We start from the raw sequence: 22931 nt of genomic DNA, 5'->3' as shown, positions 1-22931 counted from the left end.
TTCCTAAGCCTAAATTTTATATTTCAACCCTTAAAAAAGAAACCCTGTCAATTAGTTTGTTTTGGTCTCCAAATTTCTATTTCACTGCTCGAACTGAGTCTCACCTTGAACCTGACACAGCCCCTGAATCTATCACACAGCAGAGTGAGCTGGTGTCAAGCATGGGTCAGAACTGCCACAACGAACTGCCGGGGCACAATTTTCTCCCCCAAAACAGGACACCACATCCACCCTCTACCTTAGCAAAGAAGTCTAACAGCACACAGAGCAGTCTCCGCATTCGACCTGAACGCCACCGAGCCCTACAGCACTGGAAACACACTCACTTACCAACTACTGACAGCTCTGTCGTCACTAAACTATCCCTCAGTTTACCTCCAGTTGTAAAATTCTATGGCTATTTCACGTAAAATCTCGATATAGGGTATTTTTGTGCATGCACACTTTATTCTGCATCTTTAGCCAACAGCTAGACTGTGGGTTCTAACGCACAAGCTGAGGAGAGGCCACAATGAGGTAAAAGCAGGTCCTCAGGGGCTGGGCACCTCAGTTCAAAGCTTGGGTCATTTCACTGCTCTGGGTTCTGGTTTCTCTAACTTGAAAAGGCCGATGGCGATGGTATCTACCTCACAGGATCGTCACGTGGGTGAACCATCACATTCAGAAGGCACTGAGGATGCCCAGCGAACAGTAAGTGCTGTGTTAGTGATGATTAAACACTTAAGTAAATAACTAAATAAAGGCAGATTCCTTAAGTTTCTCTTGAACTTAGAGACCCATAAACATCTCCCTGGCAAACGGTCTCACTGATCTACCCACTTTGACTGTGGTGTGTTGAGTAATATGCTCTAAGACAACTTTCTTTTAAAATGTTCAGCAAGTCAATATGGGGTCTTATTTTAGCAAAACTGTGAGTTTTGTGGCTAAGTCGTCAAATTATCAAGATCAAACTGGGGCTTCACATTCTGATATGCATTAAAAACAAACGGAAAAAAGTGTTCATAATTTTCAAACAAAACAAATCATCAGGAAGGTGTGCTTCACTGCCCAGAAAGCTACGCAACAGCCTGACTGCAGTTACGTGCTGGTAAGGGGTCACGGGCGGGGCAGGAGAGGAGCCGAGGAGGGCGAGGAAGGTCAGGTTGCCAGCTGCACACACCCCGTGATACAGTTTTCATCATGAAAGAACCAGATCTACTCAGGTATCTGGTCAAGGGAAGAATAAAACCGAGGACTTCAAAACTACAGATGCACATAATATAAACACTATTAAATGACAAAGTCTCATACCCAAGGTCAACACCTAATCAAAGCCCCAAAGAGAAAACTGAAACGAGCAAGATCAACGATGGAAACAGACGGTAATCGGAAAAGCCAATCCTTACTGTTCGGAAGACAGAGCCGGAATGTCGCTGGCATTGCCAGTTACAAATGGAATGGAGGACGATGCAGGAGAAAGGGAAACACGAAGCATTCGACACTTCAAGGCAGGAGGTGAGCAAAGGAAGGTCAAGGGCAGCACGGTGACGGGGCCTGAAGCAAAGGAAGATCACCTACCGAAGTACCAAATGGTCCCCCGCATTTCTGAGGCTTCCCTGTGACGCCTACCACACTGACAACTGTGGATAAGAACTTACAAGTTTCAAAACTTGACATTTCAGGAACAAGACCAGCCGCGTCCAATCTAATGAGCGGCTGTCTTGTAACTGTGGCTTCTTTCATTTTACTTCATAACTTCTCCTATGTTCTTACCCCCAAATCTGAATGATCACTAAACAAAAGTGGCAAAATCAGGTTTCACGGGAAATCATGCTGTGAAAACAGAGAGAGTACTTCAAAGACCAAGCAGTATATTTATTACTCCAGCTTCTTTTCTTTCCAAAGAACAAAAATTTGAGACCAAATATATTGTTTACTCCATGAAGAGGAAGACTTTGCCTTTCTAATGCTGAAAATAAATGAACTGGGTTCTTTGCAAATGCTGTGCAGTGCAGGAGATAAGCACATGCAAAGACGGAAACCAGTCCCCAGCAGCAGTGAAAGGGACAGGAAACCGGTCCCCAGCAGCAGTGAAAGGGACAGGAAACCGGTCCCCAGCAGCAGTGAAAGGGACAGGAACAGAATCCAGAGGATGCAGTTAATGCTGGAGATCAGGACAAAAGATGGTCTCTCGAAGGAATGGTATGTGAGCTGGAGCCCATCGTGGCAGGGGACAGAAGGAAAACCACAGGTACAGGACACAGGGAGTGTTAGGGAAGAGCAAGGCCACCGTGTGGACAGAGACCAGGTGGTGCGGGGTGAGTCCCACCAGAGGGCTTTCCAGTGGAGAAGCCCGGGGCCAGAGTGGAGAGGACCCTCGGTGCTGCCTCAGTAAGCAATGAGAAGCCACTAATGACTTACGAAGGTGGCAGAGCACGTGAATCCCAGGACTCTGGGTGGATGTGACAAAGGCTGGACTGGGGGGAAGAGCATGGAGGCGGGGAGACCAGAGGGGAGGTCCTGCCACTCCGGAGGCAGGGGGCAGAGGCGCCCAGCCTGGGGCAGCAGCAGTGATGAAAGGCGAAGAGCTGTTTACGACACAGAACTGGAAAGTCATGGAAATTAAACAAGAGGAGGAGGGAAAACTGAAAATGACTTCAGCCAAGTCAGTATAAAATTCTGTTGAATTTGACTGAATTAGTCCTGCCAGACAGATTGTGACATTAGACCAACAGAAAGAAACCAACACCGACTTCAAACTGATGCAGGAGGGTGGAGAAGGAAAGGGTCTGTCTGGGCTTTGCCCTCGGAGAGGTGGTGCGACCCTGGTTAGCTTCATCGCTCCAGTCTCTCATCCGTGGAACGAGGCTCGTGACACCTGCCTCACGGCACTGCGGCAACAGTGAACTAGAAACAAGGCGTACCTCGACCACAGGTATTTTACTGTATTTCACTTTGTTTCATGTTTTTTTACAAATTGAAGGTGAGATCATTCACCAGCCAAAAGACTAAGTCCTGCTGAAGGCTCAGATGGTGGTTAGCTTTTTTAGCAATAAAACATTTTGCAATTAAGGTAGACACATTGTTCATCTTAGAAATGAGGCCACTGCACACTTAACAAACTACAGGATACTATGATATAACTGCACCAGGAAATGAAAGAACGGATGTGACTCGCTTGACTGCGGTGCCCCGGACCCAGCTGGCCCACATCAGCGCACAGCAGCCGTGCACTGTGGCTGGCAGGTGCCACCACAACGGCCAAGTACCTCGAGGTGGCTCCGCCCGTGACTTCTCGCAGAAGGCGGCAGTGGTGAGGGACAAACTCCAGGAGTTTGTTGTACATGATCTGAAGGCCATTGGGATGAGACTCCACGATCTGCTCCGTAACCACCTGTTAAAGGGGACGGCATTTAAAGGGAAAGCATCTGAAGGGGAGGTATGAGCTCCGCACTTCAGAGGATGAAGACCACCCACCCTCCTCCCCAGCTGACGTGCTTCCTGACCAGTGGGTAAAGACAGCTGCACTCAAAACTAGTTCCCGGGACAAGGGTGCGCGGTTCTGACCCTGTGGAGACAGATGCTGGGTGACAGAGACCAGCCCGAGGCTGAAAAACCAGGCACATCCATCTGCTTTCCTTCTGAGCTGGGACGTAAGTGACAACAACTTCTCACTGCCCTGACCTTGGCCTTCTCTTCCACCACCACTCAGCTTAGGGGAAGGGGGAGACAGAGAAAGATGGAAGATCATTCATTTTACTTTACTTTGTAATTTTATTTTGGGGATAAGATTGAGAGTCAAGAGGTAAACCAAATGATAAGCCGACTAATGTAAATAAAATTAAAAAATGTGGCCTGCTTTTACTCGATATGCCACTGAAACTTCCCATTTCTTCCATTTGGCACATTAGATTCAGTTCAATGAAAAACAAAGGCAAACATCAGTAACGAATGTTTTCACTCATTGACGAGCTGTAGGTCACTGCCTTTTCCACCCCCAATGGGGTAACTGCGAAATACAATGCAACGCAACTAACAGGTCACAGTTAAATCAATTCTTGAATTTCCCTATCAACAGGATGCAATATTCCTGGTTTAAAAGTGGAAGACTTTCATCCCGAAGTCACGGTGACAGAAGTTCTGTACTCGCTGGACAGGAAGAACTCCCACCGGACAGGGGACCAGGGGGCAGTCTGCACATGCTGGGGACAGGCTTTGTGACTTCCACCAGTCTGCACAGGATGAAGCTGCCATTTTGTAGGTCGGAAAGCTGTCGAGTCCTGGCATCTTCATGCGGTACAATCTATTTCTGGCTGCTCAAAGGCAGAATGTACTTACTTCCAACATCTTCACTGTATCCTAACAGGGGAGGGACACTGCATGGCCAAGGTCTGGATTAATCTTACTCTGCAACTTGCCTGTAACAGCCCTTTATCTCTGAATACTCCCTCCCTTCCACCTTTCTGGCCCGGCCAACTCCTCCGTAGTTTCGAAGACTTGGGCCCAAACCCAGTTTCCGCACCCACAGACTTCTCTGGGCCCTCCCCTACCACGCATGTGCACGGCAGCACTGCCATCTGCTGCGTGTTCTACTCTATCCATAAGACCAGTAGTTAAAAAGGCTTTTTAACAACTTCATCGAAGTGTGATTTACAAACCATAAAACTGACCCCAAAATGTTTTCATACACACCTCCTTTCCAGGCCAGACTCCACCCTCTAAATGAAGACAGTCTCCGGGCTGCGGCATCATTCAAAAAGACAAGAGCAAGCCTGACTGCCGGCATGCTGATGGCCACCGACCGCGGCCCTCCCTCTTACAGCTAACACTGCAGTGCATGCAGGCCTCTTTACAGGAAGGACTCTGGTCAGCCCCCAACACTCAGCGTGGTGCTGGAGACAGCCCGACGCTCCAGAGGGTGTTTGTGGGACGGGGTCTGACAGGCACAGACCTGATCCACGTATGGTTTCACCAGCACTTGGCCGACCAGAGCCTCTGCGTCCCGGGTCTTGTCGATGGTGGCGTAGGTCCGTAAGCAGTGCCGTATGATGTCCACGTCGGAGGTCCGGAGGCCCTCCAGCAGGAGGCCCTCCAGGGACTGCTGCAGCATGGCCGTGATGCCGGCGATGCGCTGCGCGGGAAAGACAAGGAAAAGCCCTGATTGGACCGGCTCCTAAAGACTCAAATACGTACACAACAGATCCTTCATTCTAATAGAAGAAAATACATGTAAAAGTAAAGTACTGATATTTCTTGAAGAATAACAATGAAGTTCCCCTCCTCCCCACAATCTCTTAATAAGCCTTTGCATCCTCAAAGAGAATTTAGACAGAATTACAGAACTAGAAAAGAAGTTATTTTCCTCCTAAGCTACAGAGTAAACCTGACAAATATATGACTTTAAAGCCCGGTTAAGAGTTGGGGAGAAATTAACTCTGACTCCATCACATAATGTGTCGAGTTACCTGAAATTCAGAGTTAATTTTACTCTTATAATTCAGAGAATATGCCCGTGTCTTTACACAAAATCTGGAACACATGACGTGTAGGAAGCAAGGGTCCAAAACACAAAAACTAAATGCAAGCATTCAAAGCTAGCTTCAAAATCTTGTAGACCAACAATTACCTGGAGCATTACTGGGTTAAACCAAAATTATTTAGCAAATTCCTAAATACCAGATTATGAAAATTTAAAACAACACTTACTGGTCTTACTTTGTCCAGAAGAGGCATGCCTTTGCTCTGAACAGCATGAAACTGTAACTGGTTAAATTCTGTAGCAATTCTCTCCAAAATCTGTCCCGTCAGAAGTGGGCTAGCAGAGACAGTGACAGAAATTTAATTCCTGAAGTGTATTAATTTCCAGGAAGTGTATTGTTTCCAGGAGAACACACCATACGATGAGCAATGGTGTCGTGTGCACACCCACTATTACAACGTTCTCCAGAGTGTTTCCACGCCCTGCCTGACACCCGGGGAAGGCCGAGGCACCCTCCGTGCCGTCAACTCTCACCACAAGCCGTCCGCACAGCCCAGTGCGAATGCAGTGGGGAAGTCCCCAGGCCACCGACGCTGCCTGGCTGCTGGCCCAGGGGCCCGGACAGAGAGCAGGAGCTGGACGAGGTCAGTAAGGGTGCGACCACCCATTCCCACCGCCTTCTCCAGGCTCTCCCACATGGCCTGTTTACCTACCACCTCCTTCTCTCCTCCTGGCCTGCCCCATTATTCACACCTTTTCTCAAATATCTCGGATACCTCTCAAATATCAAATACTGTTGTCTCCTCCAGAAAACACAACTGGCCCTCTGGCAGTACTAAATGAAATATCTCAAGACAGGTTCCTTTAAATTGACATTTAACAAATGGCTGAGAGCAATTTTTTAAATTTTTTTAAAAAATATTTTACTTATTTATTTTTAGAGAAAGGGGACAGGAAGGAGAAAGAAACATCAGTTGTGGTTGCCTCTCACGTGTCCCCTACTGAGGACCTGGCCTACAACCCAGGCATGTGCCTTGACTGGGAATCGAACCGGTGACCGCATGCTTCACAGGCCCGTGCTCAATCCACTGAGCTACACCAGCCAAGGGCTGAGAGCAGTTTATGTCATGTCCCAGTGAGGACACATTCACTGTGTATCTTCTGCGAAGTTTAATAAATGCCCTTCTTTCTGCTAAAACACATTATAAAGCCTCACTACCACTCAAAAGGAAGTGAAATAGCAAAAGATGGAAAACAGCAAGGCACTGAAGTACCCGCTGGGCTTTTCAGAGGCAGCCTGTACCTGATCGTGACTGATGGGGGAAGAAGCGCGCAGGGTAAGGAAACTCGAAATGCCACGTGAGCCTGGCCGCACCCAGACCAGTTTGGAGGCACAGGAACTGCTCAGCAGGACCAACACAAAAGGTCCATTCCTAACCTGTTCCCGAGTGACCTGATGTGGATTTATTAGTTTTGGATTATCTGAACATTCCATGGCCTACCAGGCACGATGTATGTACTACTCACTCACACTGACCCGAGTTCCCTCTCTGCAGCTCTGAGCTGTGGGCCGGAATCAAAGAAAAGGCCCTCAAAGGCGGTTCTGAGCCAGAAACAACGCGATGTCTGCTGTGTGCGAGATGGAACACTGCGAAGCCATGGTGTTGGAGAGTGGGAATCACCGAGGTCTCTATCAGAGGGACGGGGTCGGAAGGCAGAGATGGGCCGAAGATGGGGAGGCAGGCCCTGTGATGCGGAGGGAGGACACGGCTGCGAGGAGCTGTCAGTGCGACGGGGGGCGGGGAAGCAAGGCCTGCAGACACCCTGGGCTGGTGGGAACGGACTCCGGTGGTGACTGACAAGTGCAGACCAGGGGACGGGAGCGCAGGGGCACACGCGGGGGTCAAGGCACAAGTGTGGCAAGTACCGACCACTCTGGTATACAGCTTGGTAGTGAAGGGAAGCAGAGACCCAAGACACGAGACTCGCTTCCCTTTCAGATGCCTCGTCTCTAAATCTACGTAACAAGGGTATGGAGTATGTTGTTCCAAGCCTCAAATTTGGAGAAGAAACCCGACACGCCTTTAGAGCACGGCGAAGACTTTGACCTACAGTATCCAACTTGGGTGCAGTTGGTTCCGCGGCAGACAAGCCAATGTCACTTAGGCTGATGTTACTAACACAAAGAACGCCAGTGCTGTCGCTGCAACCTTCAGTAAGGCTCATGTTCGACTGGACTGAGACACGTGAGAAGGCTACTACTCAGCGTATGCCAGGGGCTGGCTGACAGAATGTCAGTGACTGTCGGACAAGCCTGTGCGTGGGGTTGCCACGAGCCTGAGTCACAGGTGAGACGGGGAAGGGCCCTGACTCGGGCTGCCCGGCTGGCAGGACAGCAGAAGCCCGTGCTCCGCCCATGGGGCCGTGGCTCGTCCCACTGCGGCCACCGCGACCCACTCAGCTCACTTCCCAGTTACTCACCTACCAGGTGGACTCGAAACTCGGGCCAGGAAGGTGGTAAGACAGTCAGTCACACTGCGACCAAGGAAATGGTCACCTTTTTCCCATTTCATAAGCTTTTTCTTTCCTGATTACAAATTTCAACTAGGTGTGTCCCACACTGCTTCCTAATGACACAGTGCTGGTCCAGGGACACCAACAGTAATACTCTGGGCATGTCTAAAAAAGCATCAGAGAAAGCCGAAAGCTACTGCACACCTTGAAGATCAACGAGGATGCTGCCAGACCTTGGGTCGGACAATGCCACAGACAAGAATGGCCTCCGACAGCTTCTGCCTCCCTGAGAGGTCGGAGCTGCGGCCTAGAACCCCAAAGGTTCATAACGACGTACTACAATGTCACCACTGAGTGCGCTCGACTTTTCCTGGGCAACATTCAAAGACACTTCAGCCAATGACTTGGATTGTCATCTTTTTCAGAAATGAGTTCTAACTTTTAAAAAAAGAAAGAAAATAGCCTAAGTGTAAGGTATTAATCTGTGTGCTATTTAGTAAAAAAAAAAAACCACAAACCAACAACTTACCTGCGTTCTTCCAATGCAGATGTTTCTTTGGAACTTTGAGAATTTAAGATCTTTTCAATTTTCTCAACTGATCGAATAACTTGTATAAGTCTCAACACACACATCTATAAATATTAAGCAAAAAAATGTTATGATGTTTAATCTTAATTATCTGATTTCCCCAAGCTAAATGCAGGAAAACACAAACCCAAAAGTCAGCTCAGAACATTTGGAGCACGCTGAATATACAACACTGAATTTCCAAGAACGTAGATCTTCATTTCAGCTTTCTACCACAAGTGCATTCGATATTCTATCGCAAGTTTATAAAAAGAAACTGGACTTTTTACTCTCATATTCTGTACTTATTCCTTCTTCTTCTTCCTATCTTAAATGAACCTCTCTACATTTATCATGTCTCAATGTGTAATTCATTAAATACACGATTACACCACAAATACTATCAAAGAGGTTGAGGAACATTACAAAAACTCTCATTCTTAAAAGGACAAAAAGATACAAGTCATTCATATAACAAACAGTTGCTGACCACCTATTTTGAACAGGAATTCTTCTCGAAAGTGGGGACCTGAGTGAACGAAACAATAAGAATTCACTGCTCTCAAGAAGCTGATAACCTTTCCCAGAATGCATTTCCTTCTTGAAATCTTTAGACCAAAGCTTAGAGGATGCCTAAAGAGGATACCTAAACATACTTAAACAGAAGGTCTCTATAACAGGCTTTTCTCCTTGAATAACAATAAAAAAATGTTAACAAGTAAATTTAGAAAACACCAAGAGCTCCAGACCAGAGTCAGAAGTCTTGAATCCTAACTCCAACTCCACCACTGTATCATTACGATGATAAATACATCAGAAACTAAAATGAAAACACAGGCCACTAGAAAGTAAAGGCAGGGCATGGAGAGGGTTATTTACAGGAAGGAAACCGAAGAAGAGACAGACAGCGCAGAACCAGAGCACGACACAGTGGCATTCTGCCGCAAGGAACCTGGGGCACAACACCGAAAGGCGCGCTCAGAGAGCCCACTCCCTCCCTAGCCTCTGAAGTGGGGGTGCCTTCTGTACAGGGGTGCTGGTCATGCGTGGGCCTCTGCAACGGCAAGCTGCCTCGCTGATGTCAGTCACTGCTCCTTCTCGTTAGGGAAAAAGTGAGGTGTTTCCATCTACGTCCCCTTGGGTACCTCTGAAATTCTGCCTCACCATTTTAAATACATACCACAACATTATAATGCAATGCAATGCAATGCAATATAACTGTCAAAGAACTCCGGGGACAAAATTTCATAGTAATGAAAAACATGCACAGGCACGCAGCCTGCGAAACCTACAGCTTTCTTTAAAAATGTTAATGCTATAGCAAATGAATTACAGCATGAGAATGCTATAGAATCTGTCGTCCTTAAAAGAATTCATTACTTTACTACGCCTCTGTGTGAGCTTCCCAGGAGCCAGGAGACCTGGGCCAAGGCTCGGGCCCCGCCCTCACTAACCTGGCTCAGCTCCTAACCCCTCAAGGGGCGAGCGACACCATTGTCTCCTCTCCCATCTCCTTTCGGCAAACGGACCGGAGAGGCAAACCAGTCACATGCGAGGAAGGGCCTTAACTCCGAGGGGCCACCACGGGTGTTTGCTTCAATGGCACGACACTTCACTGTACCTTTTTCTCCCGGATGTCCTCTTGTTTAGACACCTGTTCATCTACTGCTCGGATTCCTTCACTGATAGACGACCGGAGACTCTAAAAAATAGAGAAAGTGTGAAAATGTTTGGTAACATTATGAAATTCACACATTCAGTTCAGTTCTTCAGAAATGCATTCATGTATTTAATTCAATTCCAGTATCTGCAGGCAAGTATTATACAGAGACTGATAAAAATACAAGGGCTCAGACACAACTGCTGTTGATTTTGGGGCATAGTGACATATAAAGCCAAGGCCACACAGGGTAATGGCCGAAAAAATAACAGTGCGCATGCACCGAGAGCCTCAGAGGGTCAGGGTAGAGGAAGGAGGGGCTGTGTCTGGGTCTGAGTCCAGGAGGGCGTGGCAGTGGGGATGGGGCTGGAGTTCGATTCTAGCACGTGTGCAGGCTGACTCGGGTGGAGAGGAGACTATCGGGAGACAAAAGGTAGAAAGACATAACCAAGTATGACATGTTCACGGTGATGAGGACGACACCTGGGGGCGCGGTCGGCCTCACTGTGGAGAGCGGTAGAAAATAAGGGAATTATTTAGGAGGACTTCACTTAGACAAAATGAGGTATCTAGACAGATTCCATACATTTTTGGAGAACTAGCGAATTTCTGAGTGCTAATGGAGCACGACGTAATGCTGTTTGGGGAATATTGGGAAGAGGAAAGAGACTGACTAGGAAAAGGGACAGGTGGTAGGTGGAGAAATATGTCCAGGAGCCAATTAACTTAGCCAAGTACGAGATAACTAGGAATTAGGTCTAAGATAAAGGTAAGACAAATAATGAGAATGAACTGGACAAATCACAAAAACTCTGTCGAAAGGTGGTTCATTCGTTCACTGAACATTCTGAAATACCCACTAACCACTGGCTGTTGGGGCAGCCAGCGAGGACACAATGACAAACAGGACAGAACGCACCCCTCAGTGACCGCAGGCTCCCCTGGCCGGTTCAGGAGGTGAGCTTGAAGAGGGCTGGGGTGGGCGGGGGAGTCCGTGGCTGACGGGGAGACAGGCAGGAGGCGACAAAGAGAGGCGGGGCGGGGCCTGCACGTGAGAGAGCAGCAGCCCACCAGGTCCGAGTGGATCTGCCCACCAGGTCTGAGCAGATCTGCCGTGGGGACAGTGCTCAGGGAGGAGTCCGAGGTTAGCAGAGGCTGCACAGCCAGGAGGCCGGGGCACCACAAAGACGGCAGCAGGAGAGCCACGAAGGGGCAGATGTGGAATCCGGTAACACCATGTCCATTCCAGGGAAAAGTATTTAAGGAGCTTTTGCAAAATCCAAACAAGATCTGAACATTCCAGAATACTTGCTGCTTCCAGGTGCAGCTCTGGAAACATCCCTGTCTGAGTTCTTTCCTGCCTGCCCCTCCTGGGAACTTCTCAGCACGATGGCTGTTACTATGTGCTTCTTCGGTTCTGCCTGAGGGGCTCAGTGTGGGGGGGGGGGGCGGGGCGGGGGGGCGGTAGGAGGAGGGTCGGGACAGGACAAGGCGGCACAGCTCTCTGCTGGAAGGGACGCCCAAAGTCCCCTCCACCCTTCCTGCTGACGCAGTCCCTGTGCCCAGGGACTTAGAGGCCAGGGGGGTGGGAGGCCCTATTCCCCCGGCAGAGGCTTTCTCAGAGGAGCAATAAAATGTGACTTTTACTAAGTACGCACTGTACTGACATTACCCTTCAGTTAGACTAAGTGGTGAACAGCTTCTGGAGACCAGTCTGGAGGCATTTCCACATGTAAAACACCGACTGGGAGAGTACTTGTAAAAGTACTACAAATTTTAAAAACATAAGCCACTCGTAAGTTGGAGACTACTTACTCACACACGAGTGAGGTAGTGCTCACAGGCTGGATTCTGAAAGAGCCTTCTTGTTCTACCCTGACACTTCAAAGCTGTCTACTCTGAGAATCTGTCATCGCCAAACCGAACAGGTTTTTGACATCACAAGCAAAAAGCGAGAATCATCTCTACCTTCTCTGAAGGTGCTCGCTAGTCACGGACCACCGAGCCACGCCCGCCTACCAGACACGGGGGGCGGTGGGGGGCAGCATTCCTGGAGAAGGCACATGGGCACAGCACGCTGGATGGGACACTTACTAGAACTTCTTCCCGCAGCTGTCCCAGAGGCACGGAGAGCTGGTTGAGGGCTTTGTCCATGCCAACCTACGGGCAAAACCACGTTGGCACAAACACGTCAGGGCCAGCAGTGACAGCAACACATCTGCTCAGTGACCAAATCAGCACCAGCTGTAGGTTTTTCTTCTGCGTAACCACACACTGGTATGCACCTGGCTAGATAACACAGGCTATTTTGCCATCAATATTGCTCCTAGAGTACGAAAAAACCTGCTGCTAAACATGAAATAATAAAAGAAGAGAAGTCATAATAAGTGAAAGCTTCCTTAGGCACAGTTTGCCTTTGGATGAAATTTCAAATAATTTGAAAAAAATTTAACAGGAAGTGAACACCAGTTGATGTAAAAGTCTGACAGACGGGCTCCATTTCCTCTAAACATGATTACAACCTTTGAGAAAAATCCAAATTAAATAAATGGGATATAAAATATTTTGAGTTTTCAATTCACATCTATCACATTTATCTTAGTGGTAGATTTCCCAAAACAAATATGGCTCATTAATTTTAATGCTTCCTGAAATTCCCATGGAGATGAGAACTTTCTGTACTTCTTTAAACAAACAGATTTAAAAACAAAATAAAATATGAACAAGACAACTGTTTTGCAAGTATTAAAACGTAAGCGTTTCTGAGCGACTTTTATAAACTCCTCACAGGTTCATCACAAACCACTCTCAGGTCTTTGTAAAACCCAGCCCCCTACAGAGCCACGGCGGCCAAGGCCCCTGACCCGGGCTCTAGCCAGCACACTGCCTGACAGCAAACGACATACTCCCTTCAGAATGGATCTGATGCTAACTCTTGCAGATCAGTCTCAGCCAGTGAGATGCCATGGCAATCACTTGGCAACCAGCAAAAACAAGTATTTTGATAGTATTGCTGTCCTTTATTTTCATATTTCTATGTATGTATATAGCTTACATGTAACTATATATACATACAGCTTTCCTTAATAACTAATTTAAAAATAAGCTAAAAGAGTCTTAAATGAGAAAAACCCAAAATGTATCCCGAGAAAGCTTAGTTCTTTCGTTAATGAATGAAATGAGCCATCTCTTTAGTTCTCTGAGGGGAAATGTCAACTGGAAGGCTCTGGAAAGAGCACTCTAAAGAACACCCCTGAGCTGCGGAGGGAGGTGTGGGCGCACACACAGCGACCGGCAGGGAGTGCGGATGTGAGGTTACCAGGTTCGTGGAGAGGTTGACAAAGTCCGCATAGTCCTTGTTGATGAGCTCCACCATGGCCGTCTTGAGCAGCTTGTAGTAGAGCTCCAGGTCATCTCGCAGCTCCTCCAGCTGGACACGCTTCCGGCAGTCGGAAACGAAGTGATCGACGTCGAAGTCGTCCTGAAAATAAGACCGGGAAAGCCAAAAATTGCTGCAACGATACACTTGGTGTGTAAGAGCAAAGTCAGAGGAAGCGCCGGCGGGGAACGCCGCCCGCGTATTCCCCACACTCACACGCTGTGCGGCCACAGGGAAAGCGCTCGGCGTGCACAGGGCGGCACGGGGTCCCGCGGACCTTCCAAAGGTGCCAGGGCGGGGGGCCCGGCCCAAAGCATTCTCCCCTGATGCCTAAATCTCACACGGGATTTTATTTTACTTTTTAATTAGACAGTGTAAATGGGCTCTTCTCAGAATAGAAACAGCTGTCCCCCTTAATTTTAAAAGTAACAAATGTCCAACCTAAAACTTGGAAAGAAGTAACTGTATAACAGATTAAAAAAATCACCCACACTTTGGATATTCTGCAGTTAAATGCTATTTTTTTAACTATTTAATATGGTGATTCACACCCTGCCAGATTTCTTTTTTGGTCTCTCTCTTTAAAATATGAATTACCTTTTAAAATTGAGATATAACTGACACACATCATCACACTGGCTCAGGTGCACAGCATAACGATTCAGTGTTTGTGTATGCCGGGTAAGTCGTGAACACTCACGCCATGCAGAAATTCTTTCTTGGGACGAGATCTTAATTTGCTCCCTTAGAAACCTTTGACCACACAACACAGCATTACTGTCACCGAGCTGTCCCCACGGCCCCTGGACTTATTTACCTTATGAAGATTCGAAGCCCTGAACCCATTTCTCCCCACCCGCCACCAACCCCAACCTGTTCTCTGCACCGACACGCGTGGTTCTGGAGGCGCTTTTTAGACCCACATACAACTGAGGTCACAGGTGTCCGTCCGTCTCTGACTTGTTACACTGAGCATGACGGCCTCAAGGGCCACCCCTGTTGTCACAAATGCTGAGATTCAGTCTCTTCAGCAAATGGTGCTGCTGGGACAAGTACCTGCGTGCAAAGGGACGAGTCTGGACACCAACCTCACGCCACATACAAAAACGTAACTCAACATGGACCGTGGCTCACACGGAAGAGCTGGACCTGTCAGGCTTCCAGATGAAAGCAGAGGTGGAAATCGGTGTGACCTTGGGTTAGGCAATGATTTCTCAGAAAGGACACCAAAAAGCATGGGAAACAATACATAAGTTGAGTATGATCAAAATAAAAATTTTTGTGAATCAAGAACACGTTAAGGAAGTGAAAAACAACCATTCAATGAGAGAAAATATTTGCACATTGTGTATCTGACGAGAATCTGGTATCCAGAGTACACAAAGAACTATGACTCAACCATAAAGAGACAAAACACCCCATTAAAACATGAGTAAAGGACCGGAACAGACAATTGGCCAAGGAAAACGCACCCGTGGCCAACAGGCCTGTGTGAAGGACGCTGAGCATCCCTGACCAGCAGGGAAATGGGAAGGGAACCACAGTGAAACACCACTTCGCACCCACCAACACGGCCGCGATACAGTGAGGAAAAAGAACAAAAAATACGTGTTGGTGAAGAGAAACTGGAACCGTCGCCTGCATGGCACAGCCAAGGTGCAAAACAGTTTGGCAGTTCCTTAAAAATCAATCAGAAAATTACCCAGCAACGCCACACCTGAGAGAACCAAAAACGGGAGTTCATACACAAGCGTGTATAGGAAATGTTCCTAACAGCAATTATGCATAACAGAAAAAAACAAAACAAAAAAACCCCACAAAACCTGAAAAACCCTGAAACACACATCCACTGATGAATGGATAAACAAAGTGTGTATGCCCACACACGGTGGAATATTGTTCAGCCATAACAAGGAGTAAAACACGGCTACAAGCTGGAGGAACTGTGCAAACACCGCGCCAAGTGAAGACAGACAGACACACGGCCACGCACTGAATGATCCCACTGATACGAGATGGCCCAGAAGAGGCAAGTCTGTAAGGACAGAAAGTGCATTAGTCGCCGGGGGACGGGGAGCGGGAAGAGCCAGACCGAGCAGGCGCCAGGCTTCTCTCTGAGCAGATGAAACGTTCCGGAATCAGACAGCGGTGGTGGGTGCCCAGCACCGTAACTACACTGAAACCCAATGACGTGTAACAGGGAATTTATGATTTATGGGAATTGTGTATTAATAAGAAACAAATAGGGAGCCACCTACAGTTACACTGAGTAGAGACGGGATGGTGCTGGCAAAAAGAGACACATCACAGGACAGAAGACAGCCACACAAACACGACGACATCAAAGTCTTCAACACACGGTGCTGAGCGAGGGGCCATCCACACACGAAAAATGAACAAAGACACCGACAGATCTAAAAAATCAACTCAAAATAGACTTACATGCAAAACGGAAAACTTCTGGAAGATAAGAGGAGAAATCTAGATGCCCTTGGACTTGGCAATGACCATTTAGATACAACACCAAAAGTATGCACCACGAAAGAAAAAATCGATGACTTGGATTTCGCTAAAATTAAAAACCTCTCTGCAGAACCCACTGTCAAGGGAATGAAAAGACCAGTCACAGAGAAAACGTCTGTACAACACATACATGATAAAGGACTTGGATCCAAAATGTACAAAGAATTCTTAACAATAAAAAATCAAACCCACTTTTAAAACGGGCCATCTCATGGGCTATTTGGGATGCTATTCTAACCGTCCCATCTCCCAGAGCTCCCTGCTGCTGCGGCCTCTGGAAAGCCCAGTGGTACCCGATTTTCCCGGGACTGAAGCCTGGGAGCCAGGCGATAAGGTTGTCCCAACCGGTTGTGTGACTGTGGGGAAAGCCACCACATCTCTGGGCCTCAATTTCCTTATCTGCAAACCAGAAACACTGCCCGGGGTCATTTACCACAGAAACATAAAATGGCAAGAGCTGCAAGAGACTACAAATATTACCTGGATCCGTGCCACCGTGCTATGCCAACAAGGAAACTGGAGCCCACAGGGAGCCAAAGTCCCACCCTGGTGAGCAGCAAGCAGAGCTGACACTGGGGGGTCCCAGCTCCAGGCCACTGCTGTCCCACCCACACAGCATGGTCTGAACAACTGCTCCTTCTCCCCTTTTCATCTGTCCATTACAAAACACGCTCCGAGGGCGCAGGGGCGCCACGGGACACACCTCCTGTTTCAACATTCATGGTTCAGCCAACTCGAAGGGGGAGGAACCTCGATGGCTCCCTGGGCTTCTACCAGTTCTTAACATATTGTAGATGCTTATCGGCACCGCAAGGAGGGTTTCCCATTCCTCTTTCCATCACAGGCACCACACGCCTACCCCACTGCCATCCAAGCTGCTAAGCGAGGGAGGTTCAGGACGGGAACAGACGAGCAGAAGAAGTTCAACGGAGGCAGGTCTGGGCTCAGCACAGAAGCAGACTGTTCACCGATGAGAACTACCCATGGCGGAAAGCACTGCTGGGAAACACTGTCAAGCATTTCGGAAAGTCTCCCATGACCAGGCGAACTGAGGAGCCCCGTCACTGCTCCGGACGTGCATTCTGAAATGAGCACACTGTCAATGAGCACACTGTCGCAATGTAGACCGTGGGCCGGAAAACGGCACGCAGATGCCAGGAGACTAGTTGAGAAGTCACAACAGAAGAACAGCAGGAAAAGGGGAGATGGAGAGAAGCAGATGGACCCACGACGTTTAGCAAGCGAAATCCAAGGGCTTGGTAGTAGACTGGATTTGGGAGAGGTGATGAGGAGAGGACCGGACTCCGGGTTTTCTGACTCACAGCTGGACAGATAGGGGAGCAGCCACTGAAATGGGGAACCCCAGAGGGCGAGTCTGGGGGCTGCGTGGGGAGTGCTCATGGGTTCAGTTCTGGACATGAGTCTGAACATGAGTGGCACAGAGCTTTCCAAGAAGAGACGTTAAGGAGAAGTTCCATATGTGGGTTGGCGCTCAGGAGACCTTTGGGCTGGGGATATGACTCTGTGACACCTGCCTATAGGTGGTCACTGAAGCTGCAGGAATCCCCAGGGAAAGGAGAGGACATGTGACTGAGCCCATAACAGTCCAACTGATAGCTTCAAAGAGGAGAACGGCTATGCACACGAGACGAAGACTAGAGCGGTAAGGAGAGAACCAGAGAGCTCTGCGGTGAGCGTCTGGTCTGCTGCGAGGTCAGCGGGGGGAGAGAGAAGGTCTGTCAGTTTTGGTGAGAACTGCTTAGTGGAATGGTGGGGCCAGAAGACAGAATGGAATGCGTTTACAAGTGACAGGTGAGAGGGCAGGGAGAGCTCTGAGCCTTTGGCGGTGACACTGAAGAGACAGCAACAGGGCAGTAATGGGAGGCAGGAGGACCGAGCGGAAGAGACTAAAACAGGAGTGTGTTGGAGAGCCCGTGGGAGTGAGCACAGAGCAGGGCCACGGGCTCCAAGCCCAGGTGGAAGAGTCGCCCGGGGGAGGAGGAAGGGCCCTGCCCACCAGCTGAGGAGGAGAAAGAGGAAGGGCATAAACACAAGAACGGCACTGGTGTCCACAGGTGAAGGAGTTCCCATCTGATGGCCTCTGCTTTTTTCTGTAAAATGGGAGACGAAGTCACATGCCGAGATGGAAGGGGAAGGCTAGGATTTCAACAGCTCATTTGGGTAAATGGGTCTAGTTGAGCTCAGCTTGCCACTTTCTCTCTCCTACTGCCAGTATCTTACATCCAATTTCATCTACTAGGTCACTGTCAACCCTCTACGGAGTTTTGTACCTTCTTAGAGCTGACAAAGCTAACAATGTGATGACACCACTACTTCAGCTCCAAGAGGTTCTTCCATTTACCGCTCCTGCCTCCGGATCGCCTGCATCGCTCACAAACCTGTCTCCTCCCCTGTGCTTCTTGTCACATCTCACAGGACCACAGAGATAACTTCTCAAGTAGCCTCCTGCCGCCAGTCAGTTCCAATGCAACATATGTGGCCGATTTCCTGCATTAAACTGGACTGTAACTCCACAGTGAACCACGCACAAACCCCTCATGGTTGTATCAAGGCTCAAGCACCAGCAATCCCCTTGCCCCAACTACCTCACCGGTCTCATTCCTGGCCACGCTGCAACTCCAGCCACACTGTGCAATTTCTCGGCACCCAGGGTTCTCCTAGCACCATACCCCAGAGCCAAAACCACACCGCACCTATCCTTGTACCACCGTGTCTAGACTGCTGGCTGGCACACAGCGGGTGACTGATGATGCCTGTTTGTTAAATGAGCAACTGCAATCATGTCCCCCCAGGGTCCCTGTCAGGCTTGGCAGACGAATGACAACAGTTTCCAATCAAATGACTGGATTTCAAGTAATCTTAGCATTCCTAATGCAAACCTGCTATTCCCTAACTTCCCCACAGGCATTAAAACCCACACAATTACACAATGTGTTGAATGAGATACAGTGTGGAAGTATAACCCCAACCGCAAGCTCTCCACCCAGCCTTTCTGCCACAGAATTACAACTGACAAACATCTCTTCAGAGGAAACACAAATTGCAATTAACCTTTACCTCCGGGCCCCACCCAGAAAGTCAATAACATTTCACACAGAAGAGCTGTTCTTTCGTTTCTCACCCACACGGGAAGGGGGCACACTTACTGGCACTACAAATTGATTGTATGGCGGAGGTAGAACAGCCATGGAATATGAAATGACTGGCACTCCAGCCCCTTCCCCAGTCCGCCCTCTCCCTGTGCATATCCTGAGATTTCTGCTTTCTGAACCCGCTTTTAGCAAAGGCATCGCGTCAGCTTAGAGTGAGGACAGCAAGTTAGAACGGGAACTGGTGCTGGGCCCGAAGGAAGCCTGAAGAAGACCAGGGCTGGACAAGTTAAGCGTTTTCTGTGCTCCAAGATCCCTGAAGTCAGAACAAGGGCCCGACCTCCACGGGCTCCTTTTCTTCTTCCAGCAGGTATCCTCTCCCACCAGGTATCCTGAGTTTCTCTCTGGCTGCAGGGCGGCTCCCAGCCGGGGGGTGGGATGAGGGATTTCTGGATCAGTGAGTTGCCCCTGCACTCTCTTTCAGACACCCCATTTCAGTTCCTCCTTCAAGTCCAGTGGCTGGGCAGAAACACCCCTGCACAAGGCCCAGAGGACATTACTCCTGAGCTTGGAGAGCCCCGCACACTAAAAATGATATGGCCACACCGGAGAGACCCAGATGTAAATCCTTGTTTAAAACCAGTTTTGGAGATGTGATCAGAAAGCAAGTATCAAAATGAGACAGGTTATTAACCTAGAAAAAGAGAGATCATTATGACTGGAATGCACCAAAAAACAGAGCAAAACTCACGCGTTCAAAACTTTAGGTGTCTAAGACCTTTAACTGTTTAACACTGAACCCAGCTACTAAGAGGTGTCAAAAATCGCAAGCCTTAGAAATTAAACATACATACACACTTTTGTTTAAGTGCAGACCCAGAGGAATACATACACCAGGTTCCTCCCAGTTCCTCCCAGCTGATTCAAATCTTGGACATTTCCAAGGCTGGACCTGACTCATCTTGATGATCAGTAACATGTTTTCAGATTATATTTCTAGTCTGTGAGTTCATGTCCTGTAATTACCTGCACACCAACTTCCAGTTCACCTGTTCAAGTGGGGCAGCAGCAGAAAACGAGAATGCTTTGCTTCGTCCTAATGCACCAAAATCAGTAAGAATATTCGACTCTCTTAACTATCTCATTCCAGAAGATTTAAGTTAACGTTAGGCAAAAACTTTAGACTAAGAGAAGAGCCTTTTTGTTCAGTCATAGTTCCTGAGCCCCACGTGCCAGACACTAGTCACCAAGCTCCTGCCTGGCGAGGGGACCGACAATCTGAGCGCACGGCACAGTAACAGGGTCGGGGAACGACAGGGGCTTTTACACTGAACTCAAAACTCCTTGCCCAGGACTGTCAGGCCTTTTAACTCAATAAGCACGTTGTCCCTGAAGAGCTCTCTCCAGGCTGCACCTGCCAAACCTGTGCCAAAACACTCCGTGCGAAATGCAGTGAGGTCCCCGCCGAGGGCACCAGGGCAGGAGAAGCCCGACCAGGGTCCCCAAAGGGCAAGGGACAGCAGGCCACCCACGGCCCGGCTCCGGGGAGCGCACCTTCATGAACTCGTCCTTGTCGAAGCAGAGCGTGTCCGGCCCCTTGGGCAGGTTCATCCTGCTTTGCTCCATCCCGCCGGCCGCCGCCTGTCAGCGCCGAGACCCCAGCGAAACGAAGAAGCAGGGAACGGCGCCCACCGACGCCGCAGCCGCAGCCGCAGCCACGACCGATTTCCACGGCACAGGAGCCACCGCTTCCGCCAACATGGCAGCGCCCGAGCCGCGGCCAATGAGCGAGGGCGCCGCGGACGGCCTCCGCTCACGCGGCCAAGAGGGGCGCGAGGCCCGCCGTCGTTGCGCCGACAGGTGGCGCTGCCCCCGTGCGGCGGAGGGCGGCACTGCACCCAGGGCTGAATGTCGGCCCTTGAGTCTCAGCCGGGTCTTCCAGGCTTGGGCCCATCACCAGCTCATTCCCCTGGCCCGTCCCCATGCGCTGCCATAGTTGCCCGCCCGGGTGCTGAGGTGTCTACGGGAGACTTGGGCCTTCGCCCTCAGTCTCGCCAGGGGCGACCGTAACACCCCCACCCATGGGCCCAGTTCCAAGGAGCTGTAGGGAAGAAAAGGTGGTCAGCTGGGCAGCCCCCTGCTCAACTTTGGGCTCATTTCTAGGGCGGGCAGCTTTGGGGCACAACTTCGAGCCTTCCAGGCTTTTAAAGGAATGCCTCACCACCAGTGTCATCAAAACGCAGCAGATAAATAGGTGTGCACACATATTTGTTCTTAATCAAGACCCGAAATGGACAAATTTTGCTGTTTGTGCCCGGTGCAGTCCCCTCCCGCCTCGCAATTTCTCACACTTTCTTCCGTCCCCCTCCTCCCCCATTCCAATTTTATTCCCGGATTTTCTTCTTTTCTTCCTTGCTCTGACTCCCCTAGTTCCTTCCTCTAGCTGTGAACACCCTAATGAGTGGTGAGCATTCATTTCTCTCTTTATCTCCTCGAGACTCTGACAATCAAACCGCCAACCTCGCTTTACACTCTCCACTCTCTACGTCTTTCCTTCCCGCAGCCTTGCTTCTCCGGATGGGGTTAGGCTCTTCCCCGCAATGCTGTTTTTCCTTAACAGCCCCCAGAAGTGGGACAGAGGGAGACAACACCTTCAAATGAGACTCCTGTATTCGAGTTACTTCAAAGAGGAGACTGGTCACTTTCAAAATGTGGGTGTCGGATCCAGAACAATAGCCTCCCTGCGCACTGGGCCTGACAAGCCTGAGTCTGGAGAAGATGATGGATGAGAGCTGGAACCCGCCCAGAGAATCAAAATAAACCGCCAGGGGAGCAATTATGAAAAGTGCATCCTATGTCTCGGTGATGTCTATTTTGGTATGGGAATTGAAAGCCTCGTTGTTTGGCCCTGGCTGGTGGGGCTCAGTGGATTGAGCGCTGGCCAGTGAACCAAAAAGGTTGCAGGTTCGATTCCCAGTCAGGACACTTGCCTGGGTTGCAGGTCAGGTTCCCAGTAGGGGGCGTGTGAGAGGCAACCACATACTGATGTTTTTCTCCCTCCCTCCCTCCCTCCCTCCCTTCCTTTCTGTCTAAAAATAAACGATAAAAATTTTTTAAAAAGCCTCATTGTTTGGTTTTTGTTTATTCACTGCCATTATAAAAATTTCCAAGTTACATGAATGTCTCCTCAGAGAGCACAAAGCCCCCGCCATGGACTCATCACCCTGCTTCCGCCGTCACCAGCGTTGTGCTGAGCCTGGGTCCTGGGTCCTCCTCCTGCCACGGCACTGCCACTTTCTTTTCTGGCTGGAATATATTGTAGAGTGAATCCCCAACATCCCATCATTTCCTGCTCCCAGAATGCTTCGGTTTCCACGTCGAAGAAGAGGAGGAAGAGGAAGAAAGGACATTTGGTTACACACCCGAGGTGCCATCGTCTGACCTGACAAAACCAGCAGTTCTAATAACCAACCCATCTCAGCTCTTGGAGGGGCAGCTTTCAGCCCCAAGCCTCTGTCAGTGAGTGACGGGCGTGAACCCAGGAGGCACACATGCAAATCCCAGGCTCTTTATATGACCCAGCAATTCCACTTCCGGGTATTTATTTACCCAAAGAAAACAAAATGAATTTGAAAAGATATATGTACCTGTGCACGTTCATCGCAGCATTATTTACAATAACCAAGATATGGATGGAAGCCAGGTGTCTATCAACAGAT

General features: G+C 49.1%; 1 protein-coding gene across 3 annotated transcripts in view; it reads right to left on the bottom strand.

Moving 5' to 3' along the window:
• The window catches only part of COG2 (component of oligomeric golgi complex 2), a 38306-nt gene extending 17328 nt beyond the window's left edge, over positions 1-20978 (bottom strand). For all 3 annotated transcript variants that reach the window (XM_037060209.1, XM_037060210.1, XM_037060211.1), the window contains exons 1-8: positions 20767-20978; positions 13520-13681; positions 12295-12360; positions 10162-10242; positions 8502-8605; positions 5686-5794; positions 4931-5110; positions 3249-3373 (exon numbers count right to left, since the gene is read on the bottom strand). In XM_037060209.1, coding sequence (XP_036916104.1) covers positions 3249-3373; positions 4931-5110; positions 5686-5794; positions 8502-8605; positions 10162-10242; positions 12295-12360; positions 13520-13681; positions 20767-20838 — 899 coding nt within the window. In that variant the 5' untranslated portion in view covers positions 20839-20978. The remainder of the gene's footprint in view (positions 1-3248; positions 3374-4930; positions 5111-5685; positions 5795-8501; positions 8606-10161; positions 10243-12294; positions 12361-13519; positions 13682-20766) is intronic.
• Between the last annotated feature and the right edge of the window lie 1953 nt (positions 20979-22931).

The sequence above is a fragment of the Sturnira hondurensis genome, unplaced genomic scaffold (assembly GCF_014824575.4).
Source record: "Sturnira hondurensis isolate 20B ecotype Veracruz unplaced genomic scaffold, ASM1482457v3 Scaffold0011512, whole genome shotgun sequence".
Taxonomy (NCBI): domain Eukaryota; kingdom Metazoa; phylum Chordata; class Mammalia; order Chiroptera; family Phyllostomidae; genus Sturnira; species Sturnira hondurensis.
This window is presented reverse-complemented; position numbering and strand designations above follow the sequence as displayed.